A 21120-nucleotide genomic window follows, 5' to 3' on the forward strand; every position below is an offset into this window, starting at 1 on the left:
CGTCAATGGGGTTGGTGCAACGGTCATCAGGAACTCATGCTCGACGTTGGTGACGAGACCCAGTTCCTCCTACCTTGCGATATCCCTGGCTGGCTTGCCCTCCTGACGGAACCGCTATCCCAGGTTGGCGACCGGGATGACATCCCAGCAGTATACAACTATCTACTTCCTGTATGACCGGAAATGTCGATGTGAGATGTTCTGTTACGCATACGGTATGATGATGCCGGCCCCATACGCAGCAACCTTCTCCAACCCAGTAATAATTCCTCGGGGGCACGAAATGACGTAGGTACGTAGTCCGATTTCAAAGGGATTAATAAGGATCGCACCCTTTACTGTCCTTAAGGCGTAGTAGTTTGGGTAGTAGGATTCCTTCCCTTGGGACGCATGTATTACAATTAATTATCCTGGGGATGGAGATCAGGGTACCGCCTAATGTAGAAAAGACGCCAACCAACAACATACAGGCCTCGTTTCTCGGGTGCAAGGCGCTACTGTTGTAGGGGCTCACGAATCAATAGCCAGGGACGTAGTATGACCATAAATCAAGCCGTCTAGCATCGCACCATTGCAGCGAAACTTTTGCTCTACGCAGTGGGTGGCTTCTGGCAACTCCTCCAAACTAGGGAGACGGCGGTACGAAAAGGTCATCTGGTTGATTTCAGGAGTACTTCCTTGAGAAGATGCTGGGCGTTCAGGGGATCAGAACAAGTATCTTCAAAATTTTATTTTTTCGCTATTATAACATCTTCAAAGGGCTCATTGTAATCTCACCAACATCACCAACTATAACAAACAGCCGTTCTCCCTGCCCATCTTCCTCTCCCCTTTTAGGTCACCATCGTTGAGATTGCGTGATTTTCCTTGGAAGTAATCTCATAAACATCGTGACAATCACCTCATGGATGTCTCCCTTCCTTTTATCTCCTTTCCAAACCGTTCCCAGCATCTAACATGCGTATGTAATGGCATGCAGCCTTGCTGGCGCGAGGGGTATCTTATGACCGAAAACAAAACGCTCCCCTACTCCATTATTGATGCTACCAGTGTGCGTGTTCCCATGGCCACATCTTCATAGACTGCAGGCGCCATGTCCCCTTCTACTGTCTGATGTAGGTGCTGCTCATCCCAGCAGACAAGTCCTTCGTATCTTCAAACAAAAGACGAGCGCATTTAGACCTTGCCTCCCAACGTCTATGAGATCTCGACGCTACCTGGACTGCGAAGCTTTCTGTTCATGGCAATGATGTGCGGCGACAGCCTTGGAGTACAGCTAGTACATCTTGCTCTCTGCTGATCAAATCAGGGGCGCTCCATTGATGACTATAGGGAACTGATAATGATCTGAAGCCATGGTAGCTGCCTGCAGGGTATCATCTTGGCTCGTAACAGATTTGTTACGAGCCTTGCTTTTCTTTTGCCGCGCCTCCTTTTTCTTCTCATGTGTTTCTAGGTGGCGACGAAGTTGGTCGGCACGAATGAACTCTTTACCACAGTTGGGTTCGGGACATTTCAACTTGTTTTCCGTGCTGTGTATCTTGCGATGTTTGGATAAGTTGGAGGACTCGCCGAATGCCTTACCGCATACTTCACAGCTGAGTGGCTTTTCACCAGTGTGTGTGCGTTTGTGCATAGCTAACACGAAGGGTCAGTAAGGGGAAATTGGGGGGGGCGGGCGGTACACATACTCAGAGCACTCTTTTGCTTGAAGGCCTTGTCACAGCCAGGCAGATCGCATATATACGGCTTGTCCCCGGAGTGACACCTCTCATGCTGTTCCAAGGCTTGTCGCGCCGAGAAGCCTTCTTCACAAATCCCGCATTGGTACGGCTTATCTATAACAATGTTAGCAGCAGATACAGTACAAAACCCCAGCTTCAGAGGATAGACTGACAGTTCGTATGTGTTGTAATGTGTCGTCGCAACTTATTTTTGGAAGCGAAGCTGGCATCATGTTTGCGGCTACATTCATGCCATCGACACATGTATTTGTCTTTGCTCGAGAGGATATTGACGTGCTCGTCACACACATGGTTCTGCAGTTCTTCGCAAGTGCTGAATACCCGATCGCACCTTATGAACCGATCTCCGTCTCCTATCAACCATCCGCATTTGTTGTCGGTCGAAATTTGCTTTCCAGACTTGGGAGATACAGTCTCCGCGAGAGTGCCCGGGCTGTCGTTGGGAGGGGGCTCGAGCATCGACGTGACCGGCTGGGCCACCCCGCATAGTTTGTCGAGCGAACCACTCTGACCAAAAATAGGACATCCGAATTGTACCAAATCGGGATCCTGAGGCTGGTCCAGCGGCCCAGGGTCGCGCAGGTGCCCCAACGTAAGGGCTACACTATGCTCCGTATTCGTATGGTTGCACTGTTGGGCATGCGAAAAGAATTGGTCCGAGGGCAGATAATCAAAAGCACACCATGGCTGGTGGTGATCCCACATAGTACCAAGGGGTGTTGTCTGGTCGGTGGGATCCAAACAATGGGGGTCATTGCAGGGAGAGCCTACATCGGCACAGTCCTCGTCGTCGCAAGGGGGGGTACAATGGTCGCTCTCCAGGCAAGATATTTGGCTGCATTGGTCCTCGGCAGAGCATTCCTGGTGTGCCCTGGTACACTGCGGGAGAGTACACGAGCTGGGACAGTAGGTGTCCGGGCAACCTGCCGCTGAACACTCGGTATCATAGCCTGGGAAGAATTTGAACCCATCGTCCGACTCTTGTTTGGGATCCTGGGAGGCCCAGCCCATCATCTGCTCAAAACCTAGCTGGCCGCTGACTGGATAGAGGTGAGAGTCAGCTCCATATGAGTAAGGCGGAAATGAGATCGAGGCAGCGCGAGCTTTGGCGTACGACGACACAGGAGGAACCGCACCTCGGTATTGCGAGGAAGAGTTCAAATCTTCCGGGCAACGGATTGTGCAGCCATCGTCGTGGGGATGGTTGGTGCCGTAGCTGAAGTCAGCGCCGGTGAATGAATTCAAGTCGAGCGAGAATTCGCCTGCCACAAACATATCTTCATTAGTTGTGGGGTTGTGGTAGTCGTACCGACTCTTCAGGTCGGACGACAAGGCATCAAGGCCATAGTAGTCATTGAGGGCATCTGTAGGGTCGTTCATATCTGCACACCTTGGCCATGTATGTTTTTAATAAGCGGTAGAGAGGCAGCTGCTGAGACAAGTCGAAGCCGGGCAGGACGAGGGCTATATTTACTTCTTGGTCCCGTACAGACGGGCTCAGACCGACGGGCCGTTCGGCAGTTATCACTGATAGGACAACAGTGTGTTTATAGCTTCCAGATTTTCTCCGGGACGCCAACGACGCAAAGTTTACGCCAAAGATCGTGTTCAGCCTCAATGAAGAAGATGGGTCTGAGCGTCTGCGAGGGGTTCTCTTCCAGTTCAATATGGAAGAAATCGGGTCACTTGCGTCAGTGGTCGAACGGTCGAACCCTAGCAACCAGAATTGCTCAAAAAGAGTGCTTTAGGTAGGTAGGCTGGTAGACCGCCAGGGGAGCGCAGAAACGAGGACCTTGAGGGCCACTTTGTCCGTCGTCAAAAAACATCAACCATCCATCTTGCCAAGCTGAACCCGATTCTCAAGTTTGCAGTCTGCAAGAGCTTATGGCAAGGCGTAATATGGGCTATGCGACTTGTGGCTGGCAAGAGAGTTGAACGGACCCCCCATCTACCATTGCATCATAAGTGGGAGTTTGTAGGTTTGTTTCTTTCTGTTGTACGTACTGTCGTCCAATGCAGGTAGATGGGCAATGATCAAATCCGATCAACAAAGTGGCCCGTACAGTCAGTTGACTACTGGTGGATGTCGGGTTGCGGAGCTGTTCACCAGCGATCCAGCCTCCAGTCTGGTGTGTGTTCGTTCGTACTTTTTTCCCTTGGCTTGGTGGCCATCAAGGTCCTCATTGTCAGCAGGAAAATGGGTTCAAAAAGAGTTGGTTTATGCGACCGCTTCTGGCAAATGGCCGCCGCCGAGTGGAAACTGCCGCCGCTAACACCAAAAATCTGCAGGTGCCAACTTTCTTGGCTTGTAAGGCATCAGAAGGCAGCTGTCAGCCAGTTGCACAGGCGCTGGGGGGTCGATGGAGCTCGCAAGAACTACTGAGCCGCCGAGCCGTTCCTGCCCCCTCACCGAGATTTTTAGTGCTGTACGCAAATCCGCCTCACGCCGCTTCCCAAGGCATATTGCCTTAAGGTGGAAGGAGTATAACTCGGAGAAATCTGTCGGTGGCGGTCAAGTTTAGCCCTACACGTGGTGGCAAGTAGGATGGTGAACCATTACACAATGCGCAACTTGGCTTGTCTTAAGGTTAACTTTTGTTCCTGCAGTTGGAGGGGCATCCAATTATGCATCTGCCGTCCCAAGGGCGGGCTTGCAGCCCAGATCTTAGCATTGCCTGCCTAGGAAGGTATTAGTATACAGTTCTCCAAGAGGAGATCAGAGGAGCCAAAGTAGCCGTAGTGCTATGCATCTCGATGCTGTTCGTTCCTGGCTAGGCTGGATGTTGCTTCTATTAGTGGTAGCTCCTGGCAATACCCCTCTCGGCTAGTGGTCCAGGCTTTAGCCACCCCGTCACTAACGACTATATTCTCCTCGATATCAGATGAAGTCACGCCATCTCCCCTCCCACATGGGAATCACTGAGCACAATAAGTGGTATTATGCGGAGATAATACGTTGTGCCGGGACCCGTAGCTTGGCCCGTGGCTGCACCGGACCCGGGCACGGATGTTTGCTACTGCGGGCCGTTGCATGGCCAGATGCAAGTCATCCACGGCAGCAAAAGAAAAGGTTGGTTCGTGTTGGGTCACGTATAGCAAGCCACCACCAGCCTTACTTAAGTTTGACCATCCCACCTTACATCCATATGTTACTCCTCGTTGATATCAGTAGGATACGGTAGTGAGGGTTGATCCGACCACTTATATCACCGATGAAGATAAGCGTAGCATTTCCATAGGGCTTGCCAACTCTAAACCAGCGTATCTACTCCATTTATGCAACTAGACTGGCTGATAGTCCTGTTATCACACGGCTGAGTATGCCTCATGCCAAATACATTCTCTGGCCCTACTTCGGCTCTACAATTCGGCTTAGGTCTCTATCTGACTGGCTAACGCTTCTTTCAAAGCACTCGGGCAACATTAACCTTCACCAATCTTGGGGTTTGCGGAGAATGGGGCTAAGGCGATGGTATCACTTTCTCGCTTGTAAGCGATCAGCCCCTCCCGCATCATCGAGATGCGCAAGTTATAGCTCCCATTTCTTGTTTGCTTGTTTATTTCCATCGCCGGGTCGGATAGCTTCTCATGACAATTGACAAATGGAGGGGGTAGGGAGAAACATTCCGGTACGGATGATGGATTTAGAAACCCCGGGAATCCTAATCTATCTACCCAAAATGTATCTTGTTAGCTTAAAAGAGTTAACCCTCGAATCTGAGATCTTGCTACCATTCTGAGAAACCCGGAGAGTTGCAGACAGGTGTTGGAGATTAGGTTCGTTGTCGGTGACGGCGGAGTCTCTTGAGACAAGGGTTAGTGATGAGATAACCCGAAACATACAACTAGCCAGTTTATACAACTTTTCAAAAGAAACCTGTCTCTACCACTTAGCAGTATACTATCATATTATCATGCTCATACACAGTAGTGTGATAATGGGCTGCGAGGTTCACAGACTCGGCATCCCGACAAGACTTAGCAGAATCACACAAGAGCAGCAACAAGTAGGACTTTCCAGAACTCGTATAGGCAATGATCAGCAGTGTCTAAAACAATGATTGCATATCTTTACCAAGTGATCTCATCCAAAACCAAAAACCCAGAGGTCTTGATTTCGTCCCAATCAGGAAACGAGCATGCCATGCCATGCCACTTTATTGGTTCATCCTTCACGAGTGGAACTAATTCCGTGCAAGCTGACAAAAGGGGTGCATGCTTAAGTAAATAAAAACATGGCCTGCCAACGAGATTACATCGACAGGCTTACACACTGAGTACACGAAGAGTGCATTTGATGACCAATGCTGTGTATCAGAAGATTGGAAGGGCGGGCTGAATATTTCTGATCATGTCATCAAGAGTGAAGGGCATAGTCATGTTCTCACGGAAGTGAAGAAGGAAAAGGAGGAGCAAGACAGTAGGCATATATTACTTAATAAAGAAACGAGTCCCTTCTTCGTAAGAATCGAGGAGAGGCATCCCAATTCATTACCACAGTCAAATCATCCTCATATACACACACACTAGGAGGTAGAGTTACTACCCCTATCACTTTAGCTACAACAGAACGCACATAAAAGTCCATCATCACCACCACCAACCAACCAACATGTCCCTCGCCTACACCACCAAAACCCACCGCGCCCCCTATCCCCGCATCAACCCCACCCAGACGCCCCTCTCCGCCGCCGACAAAACGGTGCTGATCGTAAGCGGTTCCGTGGGCATCGGCCGGGACCCGGCTCATCCTGATGGGCCGCCGCGGGGACATGCTGACCGTGGCGGCGGCCGAGCTGAAGGCCCAACAGCAGCAACACCAAGAGAAGAAAAAGCCCGATAACTCCAACGCCGCTGCTGCGGCTGCTCAGATCCTCACCTTCGCGGTCGACGTCACGGACGAGGCCGGCATGGATCGCGTCTTCGTCGAGATCGAGGAGACATTTGGGGCCAACCACTCCCCTGACGTCGTGATCAACTGCGCGGGGTCTTTGGCGGGCCGCTGAAGCCCCTTGCGACCCTCGACAGAGATGAGTTCTCCAAGAACTGGTATGCGAAACCCCCAGCAATCTTGCATCTGGCCCCCTCTTGGAAAAAAATACCAAAAAAATTAGCGGTTACTAACGTCAACACTCTTCCTTCCCATCCAATCCAGGTGGAACGCCTTCGAAATCAACGTCCGCAGCGCCGCCTCGCTAGCCCATCTCGCCATCCGCCACCACCACGCCTCTTCTTCTTCCTCCTCTGCTGCTACTACTGCTACTGATCCAGCTCTCAACGGCGGGCGCGCTCTTCCCGGCCAACGGTGCCCTGCCCATGAGCGCCTACGCGGCGAGCAAGCTGGAGGCCATCAAAGTGATGGAGTACGTCGGCGCCGAGACGGACCCGGGCGTGCTGCGCGTCCTGTCGGTGCACCCGGGCGTCGTGCCCGAGACGGAAGGGGGACGGGCGATGGCGAAGGAGAGCGGGATTGTATGGGAGGGCGATGACAGTAAGTTTTCTCTCCTTTTTCTTCTTGTTTTCTTGGGTCTCATCACTCCATGGGGCCCGTCCTTAATGGTATCATCTGCAATCTCCTTCAGTGAATAGACAGCAAGGTCCCCTGACTACCTGACAAGTTAGTGTCTAAGTGCTGAGCTCAATGGAAATAGTCAACCAGCCCGCGCATTTCCTCGTGTGGGCCGCAAGCAAGGAGGCCGAGTTCCTGCGCAACAAGCTCGTTTTTGCGGCTTGGGATGTCGATGAGCTGGTGGCGCGAAAGGAGGAGATAGCTCACTCGCCAGAGCTTCTCATCGGGCTTAACGGGTTCCCCAGAGCCATCTAATGCATATCCCGGCAAGAATGATAGAGTTTGATGGGTTGGAGCGGGCTAGATATACGAAAAGATGGGCGCACTCGAGCAACCGCACAGCCCACCGGTTTCATCTGTCAGTGTTGCTTTCCAGCCACAGTCGAGAGCCCTCGTATACTATATAATGCACGAAAATTGTATGCGAAATCCCAGATATTTAGTTTACAAAGCTCTACCATCCTATCTACCATCCCTCCACCACCCTAGCATGTACATGCAGCCCCTTGGCCGGCCTCGCCGTAATGCCGCCCTTGATGAGCATGTTCTTCTCATCGTACTCCCTCTTGACCGCGAGCTCGAACTCGAAGCGGCCGATCCAGGCCGCCAGCAGACAGGCGAACTCGGCCTTGGAGAAGGCCTGCCCGATGCAGCTCCGGGGCCCGTGCAAGAAAGTCAAAAAGGCGTAGTTGCTCGCGCTCGCCGCCTTGTTCTTGTTGTTGCCATGCTCGTCCTTGGCCAGCCAGCGCTCCGGGTTGAAGACGGCCGCGTCGGCGCCCCAGAGCTCCGTGCTGTAGTTGATGGCCCACGGGCAGATGATGACGCGCGTGCCCTTGGGCACGTGCTCGCCCATGACCACGGTGTCGACCATGGGCTCCCGCACCGTTAGGGGCACGGGGGCGTAGTACCGCAGGGTCTCGTTGCACACGGCGTTGAGGTACGGCAAGTGGTCGATGTCCAGGCTGGAGACGGTGCTGCTGTCGGAATCCATGGACGGCAGATTCTCCCGGATCTCCTGTCGTAAACGAGATTGGACTTCGGGATGCAGACAGAGCATATAGATCGCCCAAGTCATGGCAGAAGCTGTTGTCTCGTGGCCGGCGGCCAGGAAAGTCATCAGCTGGTCTATGAGTTCCGAGTCCGAGAAGCTACCGGACTCGATAGCAACAGACAGGATATCCACGTCCGTGGGCTCTTTCCGGGCCAACTTTCCGCGCTTCTCCTGGATGAGGTCGCTGCACACCGCGCGGATGGTTCTCGCAGCCAAAGCAATATCGTCGTTACGTTTGACCGGAATACGATTAGTAATCCAGGTCGGTATAAACAGTCCCAGGATGCCTAGGATGCGAGCCTGCTTCGACGGCCGGAAGAGAACGCGGTAACGTGAACTCAGCTCGTTGTCAGGATTGTGGATAGCCCCGAAATCTCGACCAAGTCCGGCCACGCCAATAATATCAAGGGTGGCTCTTGACGCCCAGTCGCTGACTTCGAAGGAAGCCCAGCCCTTCGGTATCAATGTTTCGACACCCTCCACACCATTCTGAGCAGCCGCTAGCTTGTTAACTCCGTCATTAACATCCTTAGTCATGGCCTGGATTGCTTCGCGGCTTTTCTGCCAGAAAACCGGATACAGGTCCTTAATATGCCGAAACGCGAACGCAGGCATGAGATTTCGGCGTTGAACTTTATGCTGATCTCCTTCAGCCAAGAGAACCCCTATGCCTAGAATTCGCCCTATCGAATTCCTAACCTGAGAGGGCTTCTCAAAGTCATAGCTCCGTGTGACAAGGACATCTGCCAGTGCCTTGGGAGAAGTTGGCATTATGCGCTCCTGGTTGAACATACCGGTGTACCGGATAAGGCCATTGTTGGGTATGGTGTTTATCCTGATCAAGGTCAGTGTTCGAACTCCATCATGATGTAGCAAATCGTAAACATACCATTCTCTCATGGGAATACCCGTAGGCTTCGCAGCTATTTCGGCGAAGTGGCCATTCCAAAACGAGCCACCGGATGGACTAGGCAGATGACGGAGTGGCGAGAAGAGTTTGGGGTAAAGAAGAATGGTCCAGGCAACCCAGAGGAAAAGCCCGGAAAGCCAAAGACCGCAGAACGTCCTGATAAAACCGGAAAAGGACCATACGGTCTGGCGTGACATCAGCACATACGCAATGACAGCAGCCGCGGCCGTGAGAGGCCGCCAAGCCAGCGCCATGTCGTCCTGGACTGATGTATCTTCCTGGAATAGGCGGAGTGAACGGGAACAGATGAGGCGATGGGAGTATGGCTCAGAAAGAAATAAGGTGAGTAAGGTTAAATTGATCGTGGGGGTGAGAATCCTCAACACATCAACCCGGCTTGATGGGTCGGCCGTTGTCGTAACCGGACTATAACCTAGTAGCTTTCCGAAACAGCCCCCGTAAAGCTTGTCGTGTTAGACTAATGTTATAATTAGCAACTAGGAGTGTGACTTAAAACCATGTCCCTGGAAGCGGCTATTTATGTATGATTATCAGAGGTTTGAGTAGCAGGAGAGGTGGTGTTTGCATCAACCGGCATCGACGGCCTTTTGCTCAACCAATGCAATATCGCTGGCTGGCTGGTACGGGGGGGGGGGGAGGCGATGATTGCGTTCCATGCAATGAGACAAGCTGAAAGCCCCCACGTAGCGTCGACTAGGCATATCCACTCGCTAGTGTGACATCAAATAGAATCCATACAGTTCAACTGGTTCATACACCCTACGCCGCCCTGCGCCTGTGTAGCTCAGTTCTGCGTCATGGTAATAAGCCAATGATGGCTTACAAGGCATGTCCCTGGCGAGCCGGGCCTTGAACTGGTGATAGAGTACACATTCATCACACCTTTGAGCTCGACGCAACGCAGCAACAACAGGTGTCATCTCATCTTCATCATGGCCTGGCCGAGCCAATTTGGCCGTGGGGATCCAAAGACGACGGGTATGCCCAAATAAGGACATGGCAGAAGAATAATTTGTTTCGGCCAGAGCAGGACTCGGCAAGCCAATGAAATCTAAGCGATGGTAAGAATGCAGGGGCTAGCGAAGTACATGCCAAATGGGGAAATACGCTGTAGCCCACTGGGGACGGCGGGTGTAACGGGTGGCTACGGAAGGTATGCAGCCAAGCAGCCAGCCCTTCGCGACTATGTCTAGTTCTAGGCAAGCAGGTCAATTGTGAAATCGATCCAAGACGGGAAGATGAAGTCGTTAATATGAACTGTCCTGACCTGTCACCTTCAATCGTATACCGGTGGCCGTAGGTATTACCCGATAGCGAAAGCGATAGCGGAAGCGGAAGTGGGCAACGGCTTGCTAATGTTGCAATGTTCCTACTAATACCCCGCTATTCCCCAAACTGGAGGGGCATCAATGAAGAAGGAATCCGGAAGAGGACACATTGATGTTCTGCTACATAGACCACAGCACCATCGGCGTGTTTCAAAACAGGCACTGAGTCAATCATTCATTTGTACAGGCATCTGTTGGCCGGAACAGCTACCGGCAACTTAAACAAGGCGCACGATAATACCCAGGCCGAGGGAGGTCCCTAAGTCATTGACAAAGGGACGCCGTAAGTGAATGTTCAAGGCTAAGAACACGACGGTGCATCAATATGAGTCTGGACTTCGAGGAATTTCAGAAACAACGGTCCGAGTGAAATGTAGATAGATAAACAGAAGGAGCAGTTGTAGATATGTTGATTACTTGGATAAGTAGACGGCCTTGCTGGATGACAAATCCGTGATGCGCCAAAGGCGAGTCATCGCCTGAATCGCTTCATGACAATCAAACATTCGAAACCATAGCCCTAGGTAGTGATCAGTGACACCTAGCCAGTCGAACTTCGTAGTATTTCCTTTATCTCACTACACCAAGACTTACCTATTCACCTTGTGCAATACCACACCACACCACACCAACCAGCGAAGATGTCCGCGCCCGCACCCTTAGCCAAGATCGGCATTCTGTCCATTGGGGACATGGGCATGGGCATAGCCAAGCTCCTAATCGCGAAAGGGTTCGCCGTAGCGACGAACTGCAAAGGCCGCAGGTACGTACATCAAAATAAAGAGAAACACAAGAAGTGAATGAATATTAGACTTTGAAATGCTAAACAACATCCCATCACAGCCAAGAAACCATCGACCGCGCCCAAGCCGCCCACGTCGAGGTCCTCAAGTCCGACGTCGAGCTCACGGACGCCTGCTCTGTGATCCTGTCCGTAGTCCCGCCGCGCGACGCCCTGGCGACGGCGACGCGCGTCGTCGAGTCCCTGGTCGGCCTCTCGCAGCGGGACGCCGGCCCGCTCTACCTCGTGGACCTGAACGCCGTGGCGCCCTCGACAGTGCGCCAGACGGCGGAGCTGGTGGCCAAGTCGCGGGCGCCGATCCGGTTCGTCGACGGCTGCATTCTGGGAGGCCCGCCGTCGCTCAAGAAGTCCGCCGAGGAGGGCTCCTCCTCCTCCGACGCCGACGCGGACATTAGCAAATCCTGGAGCCGGCCCAGCATACCGACCTCAGGCCCGCACAAGCTCTCCGACATCGGCGGGTACGGCGAAACCCTAGCCGCGACCCTGAACACGCGGCACATCTCCCCCGAGGTGGGGGCCGCGAGCGGCCTGAAGATGTGCTTCGCGAGCACGACCAAGGGCTTCACGGCGCTAGCGATCCAGTCCTTCACGACAGCCCAAAAACTCGGGGTGCTAGACGAGCTGAAGCAAGAACTCGCCGACCGCGGCGCGTGGGAGCGGGCCGCCGGCGGCGTCACCGCCATGGCGCCCAAGGCCTACCGGTGGGTCCGGGAGATGGAGGAGATCGCCCGCACGTTCGAGGAGGACGGCGGGTTCGCCCCGGACTCCTTCACCGGCGCCGCCAAGGTGTTCCAGGCCGTGGCCGACTCCGAGCTGGGCAACGAAAAGATCGGGAAGCGGAAGAGGGGCACCACTGTCGAGGACGTCACCGAGGTCCTGTCCGAGGGGATGGACAAGAGGAAGAAGAAAAATGTTTGAGGCGGCACGAAGTAAAACTATCGAACAGTGGTATTGGCGTCTTTATCTTAGTGACAACCACCTACTAGAATGAAGTCCAGGTTTGAATGTTAGAGATCCAACCTGGTCTCACATCGACGAACGAGTTTCAGATCAATTCACTACACCAAACTCCAAACGAGCTTATAGAGCAACTTGATCTTGAGCAAGACATCTTCCGGGATAGACATGACATAGCACGCATACACAGTAGAGGACATACCAACAATCTATAGTGGTTCACTTAGAGAGCAGGCGAAAACATTGATTACCAAAAATGTTTGTCATTTATTTTATTGGCCTAGAACCCACCTGCGCCATGCGAGTGAACTGAAATCACACCTTACTGAGTAAAATCACAACGCCTGATAATATAGTAGCAAGCATAGTATAAACTATGAAATCGCAGCTTGCTGTGAACCTGAACGCATTTTTCTTTTCATGCCAAATACACCCGTTGACCCTTGTCCTGATCACCTAAGACTGGCTCCGTGTCGAGCGCTTGTTCACCTCGTTCTTCACGTTCTCAGCGCCAGTGGCAACGGCCTCGGCGGCCTTGTCCTTGGCATCCTTGGCCTTCTCCTTAGCGTCGCCGGCAGCCTTCTTGACGGGAGCGGGGGCTGAGCCACCCATGGACAGGGCTCCGATGAGGGCAAGGAGGGTGACGACGAGACCACCGATGGCGGTGGGAACCTCGGGAACGAACTTCATAGCCTCAACAGGATCGTTCTGGGCAATGGTGTAGAAGAGATCCCACTTCTCCTTGATGTAGAAGACGGGGTCGTCCAAGAACTTCAGGTCAGAAGGAGACTTGGGCTTATCATCGGCCTTGGGCTTGTCAGCAAGCTCGAGAAGCTGCTCCTGGGGGTGCTTAAGACCGAAGGTCTCCTCGGCGAGCTTGTTAGCGTCCTCAACGGAGTGGCCAATGTAGATGTTGTCGAACAACATGTTGTTCTGCATGGTCCAGATCTCGAATCCGATCTAGGAAATAAGTCAGCAACACATATTTGCTTGTTGGGTTACGGAACAATAACTTACAGCACCCATAGGCTCAAAGTTGGCAGGGGTCTTGTCCTCGAAGTAGTCGGGGTTCTTGATCTTGCGAGGAGCCCAGACACCCTTGTAGGCAGGGTTGTCAACGTAAGCAGCGGTCCACTTGCCCTTGTACTCGGGGTTCTTCTTCATGGGCTTGGTCCAGGGGCCGCAACCGGAGGCGTCGGCACACTTGGGGTTGGGAACGGTAGGGGGGATCCAGTCACCATCCTCCTCATCATCCCAGTCCTCGGGCTTCTGAGCCTCAGGGTCGGGGACGGTAGGGGCTCGCTCTCAAGCCAGTCCTCGGGCTTGGTGGCCTCCTCGTCGACGATCTCGTAAGGGGCATCCTCATCCCAGTCCTCAGGCTTCTTGGCCTCGGGGTCGGGGATACGGGCGTCATCAACCCAGTCTTCTGGCTTGGAGTCCTTAGGGTCGTCAATCTCCTTCTCAGGGTTGACCGAGGGCGCGAAGTCCTCAAAGAGGCTGCCCTCCTTGACCTGCTCATTGTTCTGCTTGATAGCATAGGTCTGGTTAGGGTGAACAATGAGGGTGTACAGCTCGGTTGTCTTGGCGATACGAGCGGTGGGAGGGCTCTTGAGATGCTTCTCCTCGTAGTCGCCAGTCTTGGGGTTCTTGTGGTTGAAGATGAAGTGAACCTTGTTGGTGTGGCCGCACTTGTCGGGGCCGAACATGATGACATAAGGAGTCGTGTTTGCGAACTCATCCTGGTGGAGAGCCTTGTTCTCACGAAGGAGCTTGAGGTAAGCACCACCGCACTCGAGGCCGTCTATAGTAAAGAATGTGTCAGTAGAAATCTTGACATGGCAAGGCGTGCTTTCGACTTACTCTGAAGCTTAACCTCGTACTGGACGACAAGAGTCTTGCCCTTGTTGTCAATCTTCTTGGGGAATTTAGCCGAGATGGCGTGGTGAGCAGCGGGGTTCTTGACAACAAGACCCTTATCACCCTCCATGCCCTTGTAGACCACGGGCTCCTCAACAGCCCACTCGCCAACATAGGCCCACTCCTCTTCAGCGTTGTCGGCGCCCTTCATGTCCTTCTTGGCGTGCGAAGGCTTCCAGCGCTTCTCCCAATCGTCGGTGAACTGCTCAAGGAAGGGAGCCTTGAGCTTTGTGGGCTAGATGGAAACTGGTGGTTAGCTTCAGGTTGACAAACAAAAATTGTCGGATATCGCCGAGTAGGTCAATGAGTCGGCAAGCAGGTCAATGAGTCGGCGAGCAACAGGGGATCGGCGAGAGACAGGAGGTCGGCGAGGACATAGGATTCATACTCACAGTGAATGTAGGCAGGTTAGCTGCGGCTGCGGTCGTGGCAGCCTCGGCCGCAGTCGAGCTCTCATCCTTGAGCACCTTCTGGGGATCATCGGCGAGTGCAGCGCCGAAGAAGAAGGCAGCCGCCCAAGCAATGGTGGCAGGGCTGAACTTCATGGTGAAGTTTGTGAGGTGTTGTTATGAAGTAGGTGGTGAAACAACAATTGGAGGGAGCAAAGCAAGAGGATTTGACCAGCGAGCTGTAGCTGTCCCAACGGGGAGCTTGTCGGGTCAGATGGGGCTAAAACAGACAAGCAGGTTGGGGATGTTCGACTTCTCCTTGGATGGGAAAAGGAAATATAAAATGCACCCAGCGCTCTGCGATCAAAGGGATGTTTGATGGCGAGAGAGGAGGAAAAAGTGGTGAAAGTTTCCTGAAGTTGTGGTAATCCCAATAAGTATGCTTTATCTGCTGGTGCTGCTCCTCCCGCTTCACTGGATGGCAGTTTGCAACAACGTGGCCAGATTGGTCCCCTTCTGAGAGCTTCCGTCGGGCCCGCTCTCACTAACAGTAGCTGTATTCAATGGAAACAGCCTAGGTTGGCCTACCCATAAGCCTGCGGTTGGCCCGTGCTCCACTAAAGCTCACTCCTGGTGCGGGGATCCTATCCACTTTGATGAATTCATTCACCACGAGCCGGCAGCCCTTCGCTCATCTGTCATTGATACGAGATACACCTTATGTGTCATGTTGGTTCAAACCTCATTCCATCCATTCAAGACGCCTCAGGCCAATGGCCCATCCATGCTATATTGACCTTTGGATGTTATATAGGTTGGCTGAGGTGTTTGGTTCATTTTCACCTGTGCCACCCCCAACTGTTTTCTTTGATCTTGTAGCACAAGAGGCTGGCTACAGTGCAGCTTACTATTTGGAGCAACCGGGGCTGAACTCTTTTTGCACTACTCATTGAACTGCGGCACTGCCCAGCGTTGAGATGCAGAAGGATGTATGCTACGGGCCACAGCAGACGGTATTAATATTCCAGTAATACTGGATAATACTGGAGGTACTTTTTCTATATTTGTTCGGTTGTCATACATCCATACCTCCATACGTGATACCACCAGGTAGGTATCCTGGTACGACCCCAGATCATTCAAATTTCATCAAATACCCTGAAGATCAGTCAGTCCCCCAAGTCCTCAACCATTCTAGCACCTTCCAAAGTTAACAGGTTGGCATGTAACACCATTGAATGCATTACTAGGAGTGGGTTTGCTTCGAATCTTATCATCTTCATTAGGCCTCGACAAACTCAATCGCACACTTTTGACAAGCTGCCAAGTAAGTATGTACTGGCCACCTGTCCATATTCCAGGGGCTTGACAGCATCACACCAAAGCGAGCAGGTACATAGGTGCAACCACACGAATAAGTGATTTCCTCTAGGACTCCCCCAGGACTCCTCCAGGACGGCTCTTATGCACGGGCTTCTGCCGGCGATGGTTTAGGTATTTGGAGATCGCGTCGTCTCATTCCGAGCCAATCACGGCCTTCACAATCCTGAAATGCGGGTGGATCACCCTAAGCATACAACGTCGGGTCTTTCGAATTTAGCCTCGACCCAAGTTTCAAAAATGGCCTTGGTAAACTGCCAGAGCCGAGCCGAGGACTTGTGAATTATTGACCATTATCATCAATCAATTAACAGCTACCGGATTTGAGAGATCTAGCTACGTGGCAAGATGAGCAAGAGGCCCGAAGGATCGCTTGATTCCCAAATGCCGGATGCCGACCAGAAGCGTCGCCGTCTTAAAATTTCGGAAAATGGCGATAATGCACATCTAGTCCACCCCGAGCCGCATGATCATGACCACCCAGCAAACTTAATTCCCTCACTGTGTGCCAAATTTTGGACCCTGGGATGGGTGACAGGCACGGGTGGTGGTTGTTCAATCCGTGATGAGTAGGCCGATTCCCCCTCTTTTCCTATCACTGAGTGTTGCACAATCACGCCGCTATTCTTGGCACAGCGGGCGGTCATGTTATGTCTTACTGGACGAGAACTGTTGCTGACTTTGCATCGGCAGCGATCTGGTCTGGGTAGCGCCTTCGGGCGTCCAGAAGGAGCTCATGAAGAGTTCGGATCTGTTTGTGCTCTCAGTTGCGCAACAGACGGACCCCAAGAACCGGGTCTACCTGCACAAGCCGCCGGCCGGCCGGCCCTCGCAGTGCACCCCCCTTTTCATGGCCGCCTTCACCAAGCGTGGGGCTGGATGCTGCATCCACACGCACTCTCACTGGGCCGTGCTGGTGACCTTGATCCTAGAGAGCCAAGGCCCTGAAAAGGACAAGGTTTTCGAGATCAACAACATCGAGCAGGTCAAGGGGTTCGGCCGGGGTCACCAGAAGCAAGGCAACCTGGACTACCATGATACCCTGCGCATTCCGGTCATCGAGAACACTTCGCATGAGGAGGACCTCACCGAGTTTCTCGAGGAGGCCATGGAGAAATACCCGGATACGTATGCAGTCCTTGTTCGGCGACATGGCGTCTACGTCTGGGGGGATAACGTCCACAAGGCCAAGACCATGTGCGAGAGGTAAGTCAGGCTTCTTATAATCATGCGTGAGTAGTATGCTAATCGCAAATTCAGTCTTGACTATCTGTTCCAATTGGCTGTCGAGATGAAGCAACTTGGTCTTCCGTGGATCAGCAACGTCTCCAAAGTGGTCACATCCTCCGGAAGATAGGTAGAGAGCAATAATCATTATACTAAGATTCTCCAGGTTTATCCCAAAATGTTCATTATGAAACTGTATTATAAACGACCCCGCGCTCCCTTATACCAAGGATATTCATTTGCTAGTCCGAAAACATTAAATAGCGTATAGCCCTCCACAGCTTCTGTCCGTCCAAAACATCCACTTATCGATTAAAGAGCAAAGAATGCAGCCAGGAAGCCCAGAAGTCCAATGCCAGAGCCAATGGGAGCGAGTCTGTTCATGGCTTGGGCGGCGTTCTTATGGTCACCGGTAGAAGTAGCAGAGTCACCCGTATCAGTGTTCGTGGCGGCGGCAAGCTTGGTCGAGTGCATAGTAGTCGTGAATGTCGAGTCGCCGCTGGTCACGGTCGATACGACGTCGACGACGCTGGAACTCGGCTGGGCGCTGTTGGTGGACGTGGCGGAGGCACCCGCCGACGTCAAATAGTATTGCCCGATGCAATCGTTGACGCACTTGTCGTGCTCCTTGTTCTCAGCAGCGGTTCCCTTGCTGAGAGGACAAGCAGCGATGCAGTTGTTGGTAGCGTTGACCTGTTGCGTATTCGGGTTGGGGACCCCAACGCATTTGGCCTCGCAGTTTACGTCACCAGTCTTGCCTGTTACGAGAGTAAGCGTTCGTCCGTGTGTTCGTGCGATAGTCCCTGAGGGGGAGCCTCAAACTTACAAGCATCGAGACAAGCAGTCTTCGCCGACTGCTCCGGAGTCAGACCAACCGTGGTGGTAGGGGCAGAGGATGTAGACTTCGTCTCCTTCACATCCATCGACGTCATCGTCGACATCAACGACGAATCTGCCGCGTTGGCAGTAAGGGCGAGCATACCCGCAAACAGAAGAGAGTTGAGCTGCATGTTGACAGGTAGATTCGGGAATCTAGCAGAGAGTGAATAGAAAGAAAGTTATAGAAGTGAGCGAGGGAGAAATGGACCAAAGAGACCTTGATTGTTGGAGATGTTATACTTCTTGGCAAAAGAAATCGTATGCCTCGTCTGGGGAGCGACTCCTTATATAACGAGAAGCCAGGCGGCTAGAGCTTACGGCACCATATCAAGCAGGGCAGGGGAGCGAGAAACTAACGGCGTCCAAGCATTGCTTCCAAACACTCAACCATGTAATACGCAACACACGGAGGCCTAGAGGACATGCCTTGACCCCCAGTCTCCCTAGCCTCGTGCTCATACACATCTCGTGCGCTGCCCTGCTGTAGTGATTTGGAGCAAGAATTTCCGGAGGGTCAGCCGGAACGACAATGTCAGTCCAAAGCCTAGAGCCCCTGGATGTGTAACGATGTAATGAATACAGGTAAATAAAACAGATCGACATGAGCAATACGCGAAAGGATGGCGAGAGAGGAGTATTAGCCAGGACCGGACGGCGCAAGCCACCGCATATGGAAGCCAAACTGATGAGCTACCAAAGTCAAATAGAATGCACCCGTTGCCAATCTAGGCACCACATAGCAGGAGATGCGTCCGTTTCGATAATTTGGGGAGATCAGGTGGCCAATTTGAGTCTGATCGAGAGACTTTCTAGATGCATGGCATATGCAGTGTACAAGGCTGCGCAGTGACCCGGGACAAGACCGTTTGAGGGGCAATGTAATTGAGTCGTTTGAATACTCGTCTTTGAGTATGGCCCATGTCTGACTGGATGACTGGGTGCTCGAGTAGCAAACGCATGGTTTGGTTATCTGGTAGGTATGGCCAATGTGATACTTGATCAGTATCTCACTACCAATGTAAGATACAGTCACTCACGATCTTCTTTTTCCGAACTTCCTGAACAAGCTTTCGTGTTCCGGGCCACCAGTGATCGCCCCTGGAACCTGGTATGCTCTTTTGGGTTTGCCATGATATCGGAGGCCCAGCCACCTGAGAACACTAATTTCAGGAGGAACGAACTAACAACCTTTGCTCCCTGATTGCCACGGGACGCGCCGTATCGCCTCGAGCCAAATATAAACAAATACAACTACACGATTACAACTCGGTAGTAAATTGCTCGTGAACGAGAAACCCGCGATTTGGCCCTGACACCCAGGGAGATTCGCTTACAAAACACGCACGCATCTCCCTCATCACCATACCATGTTCTATATTTCATTGCCCTCAAGATTGACATCGATTCTCTGCAAGCAACATGTCTATTGAGAAGACTACGTAGCCGTCCGATATTCGAGTGCCCAATATGTAGGCTGTCGGGAAGCTAACCGGGCTGGAAGGATGTGAGTTTGACTCAACCCCGGACGAGCAACCGCTCCTCAGACTTGATAAATATAGGCATCGCAAGATCGCGACGAAATATGTCTCAGACGAAAACCTTTAAACTACATCCTTTGCGAGCGTTACTGGGATATAACGTGTCTAAGCCACGTGAACGACAATGTTGACAGATGGGCAGTTCCTGGGAGCAGCCACACAGACTAGCAGCTGCTGGTATCTGAAAGAGCAAACTTACCATACGTGCTGCTATGATTTCTATCGGATTTATCAGGTATGATTCTTTACTCAATAACTATCCAGCTCGCATCGCTAAACAGCCTCGATTACTCAAGCATCACCCAAAGCATTTCACATTCATTGACTTTTGGGCCTGTGAGACATTCATTCTCGCTCTACCCCTTGGTGGGCGTGACCCTGTGCCGTTTCTAACCGTAGAGGAATCCAGAGAGTGAATCTCCAATTTCTTCACATTACAGCCAGTATTTATTTGCCAATCAAGGGCATAAGTACGTATTCTAGAGCATGTTAAGGCGCCCAAATTCAGCATTCCAATGTGATATCTTGCAAGTGCAGTAGAGGACGCCCATATCCCGACGGAGTGGTAAGACATGTACAAGAGCCGAAAAGGGCCTCGAACATCTTAAGTGGTAGTGTGAGTTCTCTGGCACGCCTTTTCGAGATACATGTTTATATATATAATACGAGGTACGTCCTGCTGATGGATAGCTGAGTTACTTCGACAGCACAGCATTGCATCAGATATAAAAGCAGAAGAACGACCCCAACACACAAACCCACGGTCCACCACAGACCACTTTACCTACTGCCACAATGTTGCCTCGAATTTGGGTCGTCGCCGTCCTCCATACGGCAACAGTAGCGGCAGCAGCAATGGCCCGGCTTGACAGCCGCCAAGACACCGATGGTGTCTGCGACATAATCTGCCTCGAAGAAGACGACATGGACCTGTTTGTCCCCGACCCCTGCAGCGCCGATTGCACCGAATACTACGAGTGCTTTTTGGGGTGCCATACCAACTGCAATGCCCCGATGGCCTGTCATAGAATCAAAATCTCCAGGTCTGCGACTGGCCGCAGAACGTCGGGGAGTGTCGTCCAGTCTCAGACTGCTGTAGTGCTTGAAGGGAGTTACATACAATATCCTTTGGGGAACGAGCTCGACCCTGGCACGAAGGTCAGGTCTCCCTCACTCAAGCTTTCTATCGGTATTTAATGTATACTTACATTACTTTTGCTATCTGTTCTAGATTATGCAATATAGCGAAGGGGTGTCAAAGAGACAAATTTAGAATAGCAGAGACTAGAGGGCGTTAAGAAATCAGACTGAGACCATAGGGGAGGCAAATAGTACATAGTTCTTTTTCAACTTCGATTTGATATCAAGTCAGCCATGCAGTTTCAGGGGGGGCCAGCTGCTGGAGGT

The 21120-nt window shown here is 52.2% G+C and overlaps 8 protein-coding genes across 8 annotated transcripts; 4 read left to right on the top strand and 4 right to left on the bottom strand.

Annotated features, from left to right (window-relative positions):
* Positions 1 to 1300: 1300 nt before the first annotated feature.
* PG994_010277 (uncharacterized protein) lies at positions 1301 to 3125 on the bottom strand (the record flags this gene model as incomplete). The annotated part of the gene is made up of 3 exons (XM_066861686.1): positions 1301 to 1638; positions 1692 to 1838; positions 1898 to 3125. The coding sequence occupies 3 exons, from the start codon at positions 3123 to 3125 to the stop codon at positions 1301 to 1303; spliced, it is 1713 nt and encodes a 570-aa protein (XP_066710796.1).
* Positions 3126 to 6499: 3374 nt separating this feature from the next.
* PG994_010278 (short chain dehydrogenase citE) lies at positions 6500 to 7569 on the top strand (the record flags this gene model as incomplete). The annotated part of the gene is made up of 4 exons (XM_066861687.1): positions 6500 to 6732; positions 6901 to 6922; positions 7017 to 7236; positions 7397 to 7569. 4 exons carry the CDS (start codon positions 6500 to 6502, stop codon positions 7567 to 7569), a joined length of 648 nt encoding a protein of 215 aa, XP_066710797.1.
* Positions 7570 to 7780: 211 nt separating this feature from the next.
* On the bottom strand, positions 7781 to 9529 carry PG994_010279 (cytochrome P450; the record flags this gene model as incomplete). The annotated part of the gene is made up of 2 exons (XM_066861688.1): positions 7781 to 9200; positions 9255 to 9529. 2 exons carry the CDS (start codon positions 9527 to 9529, stop codon positions 7781 to 7783), a joined length of 1695 nt encoding a protein of 564 aa, XP_066710798.1.
* Positions 9530 to 11265: 1736 nt separating this feature from the next.
* Positions 11266 to 12344, top strand: PG994_010280 (uncharacterized protein; the record flags this gene model as incomplete). Its single annotated transcript, XM_066861689.1, has 2 exons — positions 11266 to 11387; positions 11468 to 12344. 2 exons carry the CDS (start codon positions 11266 to 11268, stop codon positions 12342 to 12344), a joined length of 999 nt encoding a protein of 332 aa, XP_066710799.1.
* A 495-nt stretch (positions 12345 to 12839) lies between these two features.
* On the bottom strand, positions 12840 to 14845 carry PG994_010281 (uncharacterized protein; the record flags this gene model as incomplete). Its single annotated transcript, XM_066861690.1, has 5 exons — positions 12840 to 13343; positions 13401 to 13586; positions 13622 to 14184; positions 14244 to 14535; positions 14693 to 14845. The coding sequence occupies 5 exons, from the start codon at positions 14843 to 14845 to the stop codon at positions 12840 to 12842; spliced, it is 1698 nt and encodes a 565-aa protein (XP_066710800.1).
* A 1608-nt stretch (positions 14846 to 16453) lies between these two features.
* On the top strand, positions 16454 to 17426 carry PG994_010282 (class II aldolase/adducin N-terminal; the record flags this gene model as incomplete). Its single annotated transcript, XM_066861691.1, has 3 exons — positions 16454 to 16638; positions 16763 to 17275; positions 17330 to 17426. The coding sequence occupies 3 exons, from the start codon at positions 16454 to 16456 to the stop codon at positions 17424 to 17426; spliced, it is 795 nt and encodes a 264-aa protein (XP_066710801.1).
* Positions 17427 to 17608: 182 nt separating this feature from the next.
* On the bottom strand, positions 17609 to 18306 carry PG994_010283 (uncharacterized protein; the record flags this gene model as incomplete). Its single annotated transcript, XM_066861692.1, has 2 exons — positions 17609 to 18054; positions 18123 to 18306. 2 exons carry the CDS (start codon positions 18304 to 18306, stop codon positions 17609 to 17611), a joined length of 630 nt encoding a protein of 209 aa, XP_066710802.1.
* A 2202-nt stretch (positions 18307 to 20508) lies between these two features.
* On the top strand, positions 20509 to 20910 carry PG994_010284 (uncharacterized protein; the record flags this gene model as incomplete). Its single annotated transcript, XM_066861693.1, has 1 exon — positions 20509 to 20910. One exon carries the CDS (start codon positions 20509 to 20511, stop codon positions 20908 to 20910), a length of 402 nt encoding a protein of 133 aa, XP_066710803.1.
* Positions 20911 to 21120: the final 210 nt, after the last annotated feature.

This window comes from Apiospora phragmitis (assembly GCF_038363925.1).
Source record: "Apiospora phragmitis strain CBS 135458 chromosome Unknown utg000010l:1.0-9815664.0:1.0-9183399.0, whole genome shotgun sequence".
Taxonomy (NCBI): Eukaryota; Fungi; Ascomycota; class Sordariomycetes; order Amphisphaeriales; family Apiosporaceae; genus Apiospora; species Apiospora phragmitis.